The 13,096-nt window shown below is 36.5% G+C and overlaps 1 protein-coding gene across 1 annotated transcript; it reads right to left on the bottom strand.

The window, feature by feature from the left end:
• Positions 1-2,392: 2,392 nt before the first annotated feature.
• Positions 2,393-3,352, bottom strand: LOC127194715 (putative vomeronasal receptor-like protein 4). The gene has a single exon (XM_051152278.1). The coding sequence runs from the start codon at positions 3,290-3,292 to the stop codon at positions 2,393-2,395; it is 900 nt and encodes a 299-aa protein (XP_051008235.1). The 5' UTR covers positions 3,293-3,352.
• Between the last annotated feature and the right edge of the window lie 9,744 nt (positions 3,353-13,096).

Raw genomic sequence — 13,096 nt, forward strand, 5'->3', positions numbered from 1 at the left:
TTTAAACAAGGGGTTCTCAAAAGACAAATCTCTGATAGCTGAGAAACACGTAAAATAGTTCAGTGCTTTACCCCTCAGAGAAATGCAAATCAACATGATTCTGAGATTCCATCTTACACCTGTCAGAATGGCTAAGATCAATGACAAAAGTGACAGCTCATGCTGGTGAGGATGTGGAGCAAGGGGAACACATTGTAGGTGGGAGTGCAAACTTGTACAGTCACCTTGAAAATCAATTTGGAGGTTTCTCAGATAATTGGGGATAGTTCTACCTCAAGACCCAGCTATACCAGTCCTGGGTATAAACCGAAAGGAAGCTTCATCATAACACAAGGACACTTTCCCACCTTTGTTCATAGAAGCTTTATTCATAACAATAAGAAGGTGGAAGCAATTTAAATGTTTCTCAGTTCATGAATGGACAAAGAATATGTGGGATGTATATACAACAGAGAATTACTCAGCTGTTAAAAACAAAGACATCATGAAATTTGTAGGAAAGTGGATAGAACTTGGAAAAAAAATGATAGGTAACCCAGACCCAGAAAGGAAAACTTCATATGTAATCACTTATAAGTGGATATTAGCTATAAAATAAATGATAATGATGCTATAATCCACATTCCCAGAGAGGTAAGTAACAAGGATGGCTCGAGAGGAGACACTTAGATATCCCTAGAAATGGGAAATAGAATAATATTTGCAAGTAGACTGGTGGTAGGTATGGATAGGAACAGGAGGGATCAGGCAAGATGTGAGAGAAACAAAGGAAAAGAGTACTAAGAGATGATTAAAATGGGGGGCTTAGCTAGTGGGGTGATGTAAAAACCTAATAAAGTAGAAACTCCCTGGGAAGTAGAAAATCTCAGAAACCATTCTGGGATTGGTCAGTGACCTTAGTGAAGCTTCTTCATAATGGGTGATTTGGAGTCCGAACTAGCCATCTTCTGTAACCAGGCAAGGTATCCAGCAGTGGGACTGGGACATCAACCCTGCCACAAAGCCTTCTATCTACTATCTGTCCTGTCTTCAAGATGTGCTGGTGTAATGGGGACAGGGAATTAGTGGGGGTGGGCAACCAATGTCTGGCCAACTTTAGACCCAAACCACTAGAGACAACGCATGTTTCACACTACTTGGATTGCCATGAACTAGAGGCAGAAAAGTTCACACACCCAGAATAGAACCAAACACAATTGGGAAAAAAAAAAGGCAATGAAATTATTCCTAATGGTGTTCTGCTATACTCGTCGGGTGGCCTCTATCCCACTTGTTACAAGAAAGACTTAATATAGCAACTCATGGGAGCAGATGAAGAGATTCATAGTCAAAGACTAGGTGAAGACAGGGAACCCAGAGTAGAGCAGAAGGAAGTATTTTAGAGCTAGAGGGGGGTTAGGGACACCAGGAGTTCAGGGCCCACAGAATTAAATAAGCAAGGACCATACCCTCACAGAAACTGAAGCACAAACACGGGCATTGTATTGGTCTGAGCCAGGTCCTCTGCATATACAAGTTGTTCAGCTTGGTGTGCTTGTGTGAGTTTTAACAGTGGTGGTGGGGTTGTCTCTGACTCCTTTGTATGTTCTTGGGACCTTTTCCTCCTCCTGTGTTTCCTTATCCAGTCTATGAGTGTTTATCCTTAGTCTTATTGTAACTTGTTAGTCCATTTTCAGTTGATATCCCTGGGAGACCTGCTCTGTGTCTTCTAAGGGAAACAAAGGGAGAGTGGGATTTGGAGGAGAGAGAAGTTGGTGGTGAGAGATTGGAAGTGGTGGGGGGAGGGGGTACAGCAGTCATGAGATTTTACATGAGAGAATAAAAGATAATAATTAGGAATCAGAATTAAAGGTACAATAAGATATGGAAACTGTTCTTGATTATTTAGTGTGAATTAAAATATTTTCAAAAGAAAGGCTTAAGAGCCACTATCGACAAGGATCTTCATTTGAATGACATCAGCATTAAGGGAACATTTATGCTACGAACTAAAAAGGAGAAAGAGAATTCATATAGAAATATCAACCCATGGTGGACAATGAACTTAAAGGACTCTATACTTCTTGGCAGCAGAATTGTCAAAAGAATGTATATATATGTGATACCATCGATTTTATTTAAATCATATAGAGCTCTTGCCTTGCTACTTGAACTATTTAACTTTTTAAAAAGAGTAATCTGTTCTTTTTAAAAGAAATAATTGGGGAAGCACCAGAATGGCTCCTCACATCCATCTGTAAGTCCAGCTCCAAGGGACCCCATAGTTCTTCTGAGGTGTGCGAGCACCAAGAATGCACACATGCATACATGCTGGCACAACACTCATAAATATAAAATAAACAAGTAAAATTCTTTTTAAAAACCGAGAAAAATCATCTTTAAAAAAAAAAAACTAGTGGAATTTTGACTGCAAGATTTTCATCACATTGATTATTCTGCTATCAGAACTGATTTGTACCAAAGGAGTAATTGCAGGATAGGCATTCATCACAAACTTCTGAACAGTCAGGAGGACCGGGTCGTACATCCATAACAGGACTGAGGTGGATGAGATGGTGAAGTCCACCCAGTACATGACCACAAAGAAAACCACCAGCAGCAAGATGGTCTGGGTGGCCCTTTTCTCGGGGGATGCTCTCAGGTGGCTGATGCTATGAAGATGCTTGCACTTCTTCTGATGTCTGAACAAGAGAATCACCATGTATGCGCTTGTGGTCAGCATGACTCCTACAAGAAACACATCTCTGGATGTTGTCAGTATTAAAATCAATCCTCTGATGATGTAGTTCATGGGGAAGAGTGAGCAGTATTCAGTGACCTTCATCTGATTGGCTGTACTCATGTTGGTGTAAGCACCAACATAGAAGATCCGGTTACTACTGAATGACAAGTTGAAAGACCAAATATAGAAAAGAGCATTGATCATGTATTTTTTTAGTTTATGTTTAAATTTTGCCAGCAAAGCTGTACTGGGACTGATAGTGACAGCCTGGAACACACTTAGGAGGCAGGTGATGCAGATGGAGAGGCCTCTCATCACCCTGTTTATGTAAAACGTTGCCTTACATTTGAAGTCATTTTCGACATTTAGTGATTCAAATATGTCTGTAAGCCAAATGTCCCCTCCAGTGAGGATCAACAGTATGTGAACAAAGGACAGTTGACAGGAGATCAGGTCCATGGGCTTAGGTCTGTGACCTAGGATTATAAAGGTATAGAAAAAAAGGAGAAACATATTGGCCAGGATTCCAAGACCAGCTTGGAAATAAAGGACATTCTTGAATGAAGACATAAGAAGAATGTGTGTTCATATTAAAAGCATAATGGAAGTCTATTTCTTACATCTGAAAAAAATAGTAAAGTATACAGCAAACTTGTGACTTGCTTGTTTATATGTCTATACCTTCATTCTATTTTCCTAATAATTCTTGATTTAACAGTCTCTTTAAATTTGACATTCCATACTGGACATGGCCTATATTTCTATATGCCATCCATGTATCATATATATATATATATATATATATATATATGTGTGTGTGTGTGTGTGTGTGTGTGTGTGTGCGTATGTGTGTGTGTGTGTAGTAAATGCATCCACAGCTTTATATCCACAGTATTCACACTTCGTGTGCTTGTATTGTATCTGACTCTCTTGCCTTATAAATCAAATCCCATTGATTTAAAAAGCCTCATTTTATACTTAACATGTAAAACAGTGGTGGTGAGCATAGACTATTAATCATATTTGTGCAACTGAATATAAATTATGTCAATCTGGGAAAAATCACAAAAGAAACCCAAAATATGAGATGAGTCAGTCTCATATTCCATATTTTTACTATGCTGTATTTGCACCTATCTATATTTCAACTCATACTCACAATGGAATTACAGTGAGAATTCATGAGAAGCCCACTTTTTAATCATTAAATTGTCTATATCAAATATCATCAGGTTTTATATTCTTATTTTTATGAAGTATTCCTATTTCTAAATTGCTTGGAATTTAAAATTGAAGATGTAGATACAGTTGGAGACCATTAATATATTTTCCACAGCCTGTTAATTGCATACCATTAATTAATTATGTTTATAAATAGTCCTAGATGGATCCCTGTTAAATTTCCATCCCATTTACATTTTTTTGTGAATTTCACTTCAGGTTTAAATGACTACTCCCAGCTATCAAGACAAACACTATTTTCCGTTTCTTTTTGGTGGGAGGGTAGATGGATGAATCATTAGCAGTGTGGTTCTTTATGGCTTTTTCAGTCATCCCTCTTGTTATTTTAGCAACCCACCTTTTTTTCTATATTTATCTCCCTGTCCCTTATCTAAGAACTCACCCATTTCTCCATTTTTCATAAATAACCAATTGTATACTGCTACTCACCTTTACCTTTCCTACTACAGCCCCAAGAAGCCCCGTCCTCTCATTTCTCTGATGATTTGTACTCTGCTATTTTTCATTCTATTGCTTTCCACCCACACCTCTATCCTAGGAATGGTCCCATTTCGCTTTCCTGGTTTCCATGGTTCCTATAGGCTACACACATACCTCTGAATATGTGGAGCTAGGAGCCTCCATCTAGAGAGAAAAAGTGACACCAAAAATAAAATGCCCATTTATGTTTTCAACTTTACTTGTATATTCCACATATAGTGGTGCACACATGCATGTATGTATAGAAATGATGTAGAATTTAATGGATGAGACCATCTTATAGTATCCCTATGAATATGACATGATAAATCAAACATTTTATATTTACTTGATTTTTGAGCCTGAAGATCTTAGTCTAGTAAAGGAATGCATTCTTCCCCATTGCAAGGGCTAAACATCTGCTTCTATTGCCAGTATACATGTAGGTAGCGGCATAGTGATGTTCTGTTTTTTACACCTCCAGGTTATGGGTGGAGAGATCAGTCAGTGTTAAGAACACTTTTAACTTGTGCAATGGACCTGGATTGATTCCCAAACGTGACATGGTAGCTCATAACCATCTGTAACTCTAGTTCTGAGGGAGCAATTGCTCTCTCTTACATAAATGCTACTGGCACATTGACATAAATTCAGGAAAAACATTCATATATGTAAAATAAGTAACTGTTAAATAAATAAAGTTCCAGGATAATACTTAATTCAAGCCTTCATCTCAATACTGAAGGAATTTTAAAATTGCAAATGTACAAACCATACATTATAATAATTTTTTTATTAATGATATATACAATTTGTTAAGATAGCGCATGTAATAAAAATAATGTAAAAGATAACAATATGAAGAAAAAGATAGTAATCTAATTTTTTATCTTAAATGTATGTTCTTCAACCTCTCTCCTTCATATCCATTGCTTTGTAAATGTTTATCACCCATAGAAAATGACACATCTTCTAATTGATCAAGTGACATCTTTCTCAGGAGTTCACTGAAGCTGAGTCTGGACCAGAAAAGACCATAGCTACCATGGTTATAGAGTTGGTAACATTGCATGCCCTGAGAAAACCAATTTGTTTTATTTGAAAAAACAAAAGTCAGTCTTGGGGACTTCACAGTTATAATTTTAATTTATGTACTAAACCCCAAAGTGCATCCATAAACATTAATAATAATGAAGAAGTCATCACAGTTAAATTGACTCAGACAAAATGGCTAAGCAGTGTGCAGGCAGCGGGTAGAAGAAACTTGCAACAAAGGGGACCAAAGCTTCTGTGTGCACAGCGCTACGTTCTTTCAAGAAAAACCACTTTACCCCTTTATTATCATGGTACTTGATTTCAGAACAGTCTTGTTTCATGAACTTATGGACACGTTTGCCTTCTCCTTTGTGGAGACTTAGTAATCTAAGGAACATACAGATATGCTAGCCAAAAATATCATTTTCATTTCATGTTTTAGTTCATATTTAGTGAGGAATGACTTGCTCAGAGAGAACATAGGTGAGTATGCGACTTTCAGGTGACAAGGTACATGGTACTGCTTGACGCAGTGTCCATTCTCAGCAACATTAATGTGTGAAGCAGCAGCAGCAGCAGCAGCAGCAGTAGTGTCACTGTGAGACTGTGGAGAAGTGACCATACCCAGAGCTTTGTCATAGGTTGCATGGTGTGAGTTTGTGAAAGATTTGAAAATGTTCACTGGAAGTGTGTGTGTGTGTGTGTGTGTGTATACACATGTATATGAAATTATTGGATGACTGAGCCTAATAAGAGATCAATAGCATATGTGTGCCAGAGCTGCTAACACGAATACCTTTAAATAACTTGAATGAAAAACTAAGAGTTATATCAAAAATTTTCGTATAGTAAAATGAACTTTAAGAAAAATGGAGAATGTGTCTACTGTTTTCTGGTTGACTTGATCAGATACATGGGCCCTGCCTAGTGAACTATTATAGATATTTAATGCGAATTATACAAAACAAACTAACAATGGCTTGCAAACCATTGTTTGCAATGTAATAGTTGCAAACATAAACTCTTGTTTCTATCTGTGGGTTTTTTGTGTTGTTGATGTTCTGTGGTCAGTGACTTGTTGACAATAACTGGCATATCATTTTGTTCTATTTTTAAGCACCTATTTCATAATCTCACATTACTTTATATATAGTGTTAGCCTTGAAATTGCTGTGACAGGTGTGTGACAATACACCTGCCTTCATTGTCCATCATAAATATCTATATACACATATATGTACATATATATACATATACAGACACACATATACCAAGCAAAATAAAAATCTACTTCTGATAGTCATCACTTAAACTTAAATTTAGAAATGCGTTTCTGTGTCAATGCATATTTTAATGAGCAATTGTATTTTGTAACAATTGGAGGAAACCTTGTCGAGTTTGGCTTTAAATAATTTTATACTATTTGAGAAATGAAAATATTTTCCCACTGCTAATGGAAAGCTTCCTCAATATTATATCAGAGGCAATTTTACAAGGTTAAATATATAAAACTTGAAATATTAAACCTGAAAATATTTTAATTTAAATATTCAATACCTACTGAAAATTATCCAGTTTACATTTTTGTAAGAATAGTTTTACATAGATTAAACAAATAAGTAAGCTGAGATTTATATATACTTTAAAATACCCATATCATATCTATTTTATTAGAAGACATTGAAATAGATTAAACAAATACATCTAAACTTTTTTTTTTACAAAACATCTAAATAAAAAAAATATTATGTAATGCTAACAATGTGTTATGTTATACTAGGCCATGAACTGAAACTTTCCTAAGAACCTAAATATATGCAGACTTAGAAGAATAGAAAACTACTGACAAACACTAAGTTAGTTAATGTTTGTTGTATTTTCCTATCTTCAGTTTCATTTAATTAAATGCATATAGTCTGTTAACGTGAGAAAAGAAATAAAATGAGAAAATGCAAAATAAAATAAAAATGTACCTTAAAATTATAAATGTACTCCTGCAAACCAATACATGTCTGTTTTTTTGTTTTTCACCCTCTAAGTTATTTCAGATATTTTTGTTACAAGGATGGGAAAGTAACGCAGTTAGCAATACCTAGGTGGAATCATATTTTTAGAATTATTAGAGTACACACTTAGAAGAATCTAATTTTGAATGTTCTCTTAGTATATTGGATCTCAGTCTACATTTCACAAATGTATGAAGGTACATTCATTGTACAAGGTGATGTATTTCAGGACATTTTCGTTCAATATGCAATGCCCATGATCATCTTTACCCTATTAGCCTTTCCTATCCATCTGACTTTCTGCTATGTCTTGTAATCTTCGCAGTGGCCACCTTTCTAGTGTCACATGTATAATCAGAGATCATATTAAGTGAAATCCATTATTTTGTAAAGTATTACACTGATGTCCTTATATCTACAAGCATCTGTTGTGTTTGCTTATTATACAGTATTGCATAAAAGTAATATTCTAAGCAAAAGTTCTCTACTCATTCATTACAGAAAATCCTGGTTCATTCTAACACCTACACTGAGCTCCTACTATCAATGAAGGAAAAAAAACCCACTCACCTGGCCAGCCCTTCAATAAACATCCATGTGGAATGAGGACCTAAAAGCAGTTATAAGGAAGAAATGTCATCAGCTCATCTCCCTCTAGACACATAATTGTCATGTCATCTGGAGAAGGAAGTTCTATCTTCAAAGTTGTTAGAAAGTTTGTATCATCAGGAGATGATGCCCTAATACCAGAGAACAGTGCAGTAGGAACAGCTGAGCTCTGGATTTCCCATGTGTGAGCTTTTCTCCCCAGGCCATATCTGTCTATGTGGATTAACTGATCCTAATCCTTGTGAAGAAAACAAAAGTTACAATAATAATACCCCGTTTAAAAGAAGTAGAAAGTATTTAATCTTCCCCAAGTTACCATTCCCATTTCCTATACATTTGCGTTGGCTTCCATACTTACTTGACAAGGCTTCAGGGTCTCACCTAGAAATTAACAGCTCTTTTGCTAAAACTAAGAAAATTTCTCCTCCTAAAAACATACTTGGGGAAATTAATCTTTCTTTCAGAGCACACAGAAGCGAAGTGATGTAACTTCAGTAGAAATCATGATGTGGGGCTGTAGGTCAGTTGGTAGAGTACATGCCTAGAAAGCATTGTGTATGTGAGACACTATTAAAAAAAAAACCCAAACTTTCAATTATAGGTACAGAGAATAATTCCAAGTCAATGGCAAATACAGCACTTTCAATAAGATCAGAAGAGAAAGCTCTCTCAAACTGAGGAAAAGACACAACTATACAAATGTAAGAAGCACATAGCACACAAAAAGGACAAGAGCAGAAACAAAAAAATTCCATGCATCTTATAGTTAAAACATTAAGTATACAGAAGAGAAAAAATAGATTTAAAGTTAAGAGAAAAACTGCAAGTCACAAATAAAGAAAACCCCTTAAATGGAAAGGTAAACTTCCATAACTTCAAGAAAACAATGGGCCAATGTAGACTCAATTTTCTTAACAAATATATTTTATTATGAACTTATTAACCGAGAGTACCTTACTTATAACCCGACTAACTCAAACAATAGGAAAAGAAGATTAAAGAATACAATAATGGAACCATAAGGATATCAGTTCTGAGGAATGATTCTCCTGGTGTAATCAGCAGGATTTCTTCTGCTGGAACCTGGAGCCACCAGAATCTGGAACCTCAGCTGGAGCTCTGATCCCCTAAGCCTTCCCTTGAGTGGTTCTCCCTAGGAGCATCTCAAAGTGCAGCAATGAACAGCCAAAACTATCACAAGTCTCCAAAGTCCCCCTCTCTTGTTTTGGCTCACATTTACACCTCCTCTCAGAATTTGTTCAAGGATGTTTTTCAGCTGGTTAACAACCAATCTTCCCCACATGGTGGTTTGACTTCTAATGGAATAAGCATCACTTACTCTCTCACAAGTTTTTTTCTCATCCCCCACTTGTGATGTAAACAAAAAACATGTGTATCTCTCCTTCATCTCCCCCTTGCTATTAAATAAAATAAGCTATATACAACAAAATAAGAATTATCCATTAAGTCACATTTACAAGGACCAGTCCATTTGTAGTTAACAATTTTAAAGAAATTATCCCACTATCTATCCTATGCTACTGATTCTTATCCTAATGTCTAAATTTTTTTTGTTTTTAAACTAAATATATATCAATACTTTGGCTATCTAGTCTTCAACCCCATCAGAAACCCCAGAAGGAAAAACTATCTACTATGAAGGAAGTGCAGGCAAGCAACTTCCAAAAGTATCAACACTACAGAGGGCTGACTTTCTGGACAGTCACAAATTCCTCTCCATTGTTGGGGCATCCAGTCTTCAGTCAGCTGGCCCAAGGCATCTGACAGACTGCTTCTGGACTGTCACAAGTTTCTCTCCATCATAGGTGCATTCTTCAGCCAGCTAGCCCAAAGCATCTCACAGACTGCTCTGAAGCAGGAATCCTGAAGGACTCGCCCACCTACTCTCTGTAAGGCTGGGCAGCCAAATTCTCAGTATCAGGCTTGATAATAGTGCATGGTCATTCTATCATCAGCAGTAGAGATAAACAAAGTTTCTCAGACCAGTAGCTATCTGCCCCTATCGTTTTTTGATGCTCACATAATTCATCTGGAAATGCTGCCTGGAATGGCTGTGTCTCTCTGTCATAAAATCCCTTTATTATTAAATGTCATTTTCTGTGGATCTCTGAAGTGTTTGGAGACCCCCTATCTATCTATTCTATCCATCTATCTATTCTTGTGAAAACATATACGAAAAACTAAATAAAGCTTATTCCATAATTAAGTAATTTAGTGTCTAGTAAGCTTTATAAGTGACCAACTACCAATTTCTATCTCCTACCATCTTGAAGAAGTTATAAGTTATTTTTCATTATACATGTATAATACATTAAATAAATGTCAAATAAAATGATCTTAGGTTTCTACCAACATACAATATACAATTTGTTTCTATTAACATACCATATACAATACATAAAGCAAAAGTTGAAAATTCTTTTTCTGACAAAGACACCTTTGTTTCAGAAGTATAAAAACCCATGAGTAGGAATAAATGGGGTTGAAGTCATTAATTTCATCCACTTTCCTCTTGAGTGTCTGTGAGTGGTCCTTAATTCCTTTCTCTCTTTTTTATTTTCTCTGATTGACTTATGCGTAAGTTAGTAAACTCAGAGCTTTTCCATCATCCTCCCAATATAAGTGGCCCAGAGTGTACTTTAGCTTGCAAACCTTTCCACAGTACTGAAATTCCAATCTGTCCACAAGTGTCTGTAAACACAGACTTCTTCCAAGGAGTTTTTGTTCACAGTCAGACACAGCCTCATTGAAGAATTTGTAATTCACAGCATCATCCCACATTTGTTCCCACACTTGTTGTGTGAGGGCTACGGTGGTTGGAAAGAACAAATGGCAGCCATTTGAGTAGCTCTTACCAGGAAAAATAACAGGCCATAAACAACATCCCATTTCTATAAGAATTACAGAAATCAATGCCATGATCGAGGGTTAAAAAGATGCATGGCTAATGGTTCCCACCACACCCCACAATATATTATTCAAACTGTAGAAACAACAGATAAAGATTTTCATGATAGAGCATTCCTTCATGAAGTATGGCTCTTAAGGAAGTGACTCCAATTTTGCTTGTTCCACGAGATGTGGTTTCTTTACTTGAGCAGATTAGAGTACCTCCTGATAGTGTAAGTACATAGGATTTCATAAATGCTTTAAATATATATATTAATAAAACCACCAATCTTCTTTCATCTGACAATGCCAGCCATACAATTTTATATTTATTATATATCATATGTACATATTACATCTTTATATTTCTACATCAAAGCGTACTAATTCTCCAGCCCTGTGTCATAAATTAGTTTGAAAAGATCTTGATCTCCTGCCTTTTTCTCAAGAAATCATGCTGGTCCACTATATTGATGACATGATGACACTTGGACCAAGTTACCAGGAAGTAGCAGCCTTTTGCGACTTGTTCATAAAACACATGCACATTAAAAAAATGAGAAAAAATTCAACCAAAATTCAAGGACATTCTCCCTCACTGAAATTTCTAGGAGTCCAGTGGTGTTGGACATGTATAAATATTCTTTCTAAGGTGGAAGGTAAGTTGTTGCACCTGGTCCTTCCCACTTACAAGAAAGAAACAGAACATTCAGTGTGCTGATATAGATTCTGGGGTAGCACATTCCTTACTTGGATGCTTAACTCAGCCTATATACAAAGGCACTTGGACAAATGCCAAATTTGAATAGTGTTGTAATATCATAAGACTCGTCAACAGGTTCATAGTATGGTGCAGGCTGCTTTGCCACTTGGGCCAAAAAATCTAACAGACCCAATTTGCCTGAGGTTTCAGTAGCAGAGAGGGATCCTGTTTGGTGCTTTAGTAGGCCCTTATATGTGAATCACAATGGAAACCCTTGGGATTAAGGACTAAGGCTGTACCATCATCTGCAGACAGACAGTCTCCCTTAGAGAGACAGGTCTTGGTCTATTGTTAAACTGTAGAAAAAAACCAAACATTTGTTAGTGGGCCACCAAGTCACCATTTGATTCTAAGTGGCCATATTATCTTGGTAAAGTCTGACTCACCAAGTTATGAAGTTGGACTTGCATAGTAGCCATCCATCATCAAAGTAAGCAGTATGCATGTGATAAGGCCTTAGCAGTTTCTGAGGGCACAGCACGTAATGAAGGATGGGTATAGTTCTACTCCTATCACAATGTCTTCTGTCACCAAGCATCCACTGGTGACATTATGGTGTGTAATCTATGGTCAGATGACATGACATTTGGGCCTTGTTTAATGAGGATTCTGGACATTATGCAGACACCACCCAGAAGTGGACAGCTACAGTATTACAACCTCTTTCTGGGACAACCATGGAAGATGTAAGTGAAGGCATTTATATAGAACTTCAGACATTGCATATGGCTGTATTATTAGCATGAACGAGAAATGGCCAGATGTGCAGTTGTTTACTGGTTCATGGGCTGTACCCAGTTGATTGCCTGGAAACTGCAGTTAGAATATGTTGAAAATATTATTCTTGTACACTCTTCTTCTTTTCTAGTGACTAGCACTCTTATTGACACAGGTCAGGTGTTCATGGAGGTTCTATTTGGTTTGAGAGTAGATTATTTCTTCAGTGCATAGCATACAGATGATTTGACATGTTGGAATGAGTATGTTTTATAGCCTACTTTTCTACACTCACAAATGACCACAGAATACACCACATAATTATTCAACTAAAATATAGTACCATAGATCTATGATAATGGTATAGACAGAATCTTGTAGAATGAAACAAATGGTAAGATCTACATATTCGATTTCTTCATATGGGCAGTAGCACCACTATTGCATTAAATAAATGAGAAGCGCAGTAAATTCTTATTTATTTATTTATTTATTTATTTATTTATTTATTTTGAAAAATAAAATCATTCATATTATATCTCAATTGCCATCCCATCCCGTGCATCCTCCCATTCCTCCCTCCCACCTGCTTTCACCCCATTCCCCTTCCCTATGACTGTGACTGAGGGGGAC

Source organism: Acomys russatus, chromosome 10 (genome assembly GCF_903995435.1).
Source record: "Acomys russatus chromosome 10, mAcoRus1.1, whole genome shotgun sequence".
Classification (NCBI taxonomy): domain Eukaryota; kingdom Metazoa; phylum Chordata; class Mammalia; order Rodentia; family Muridae; genus Acomys; species Acomys russatus.

Coding starts and splice junctions, on each gene's coding strand:
- LOC127194715 (XM_051152278.1), bottom strand. CDS start 3,292: ATGTCTTCATTCAAGAATGTCCTTTATTTCCAAGCTGGTCTTGGAATC.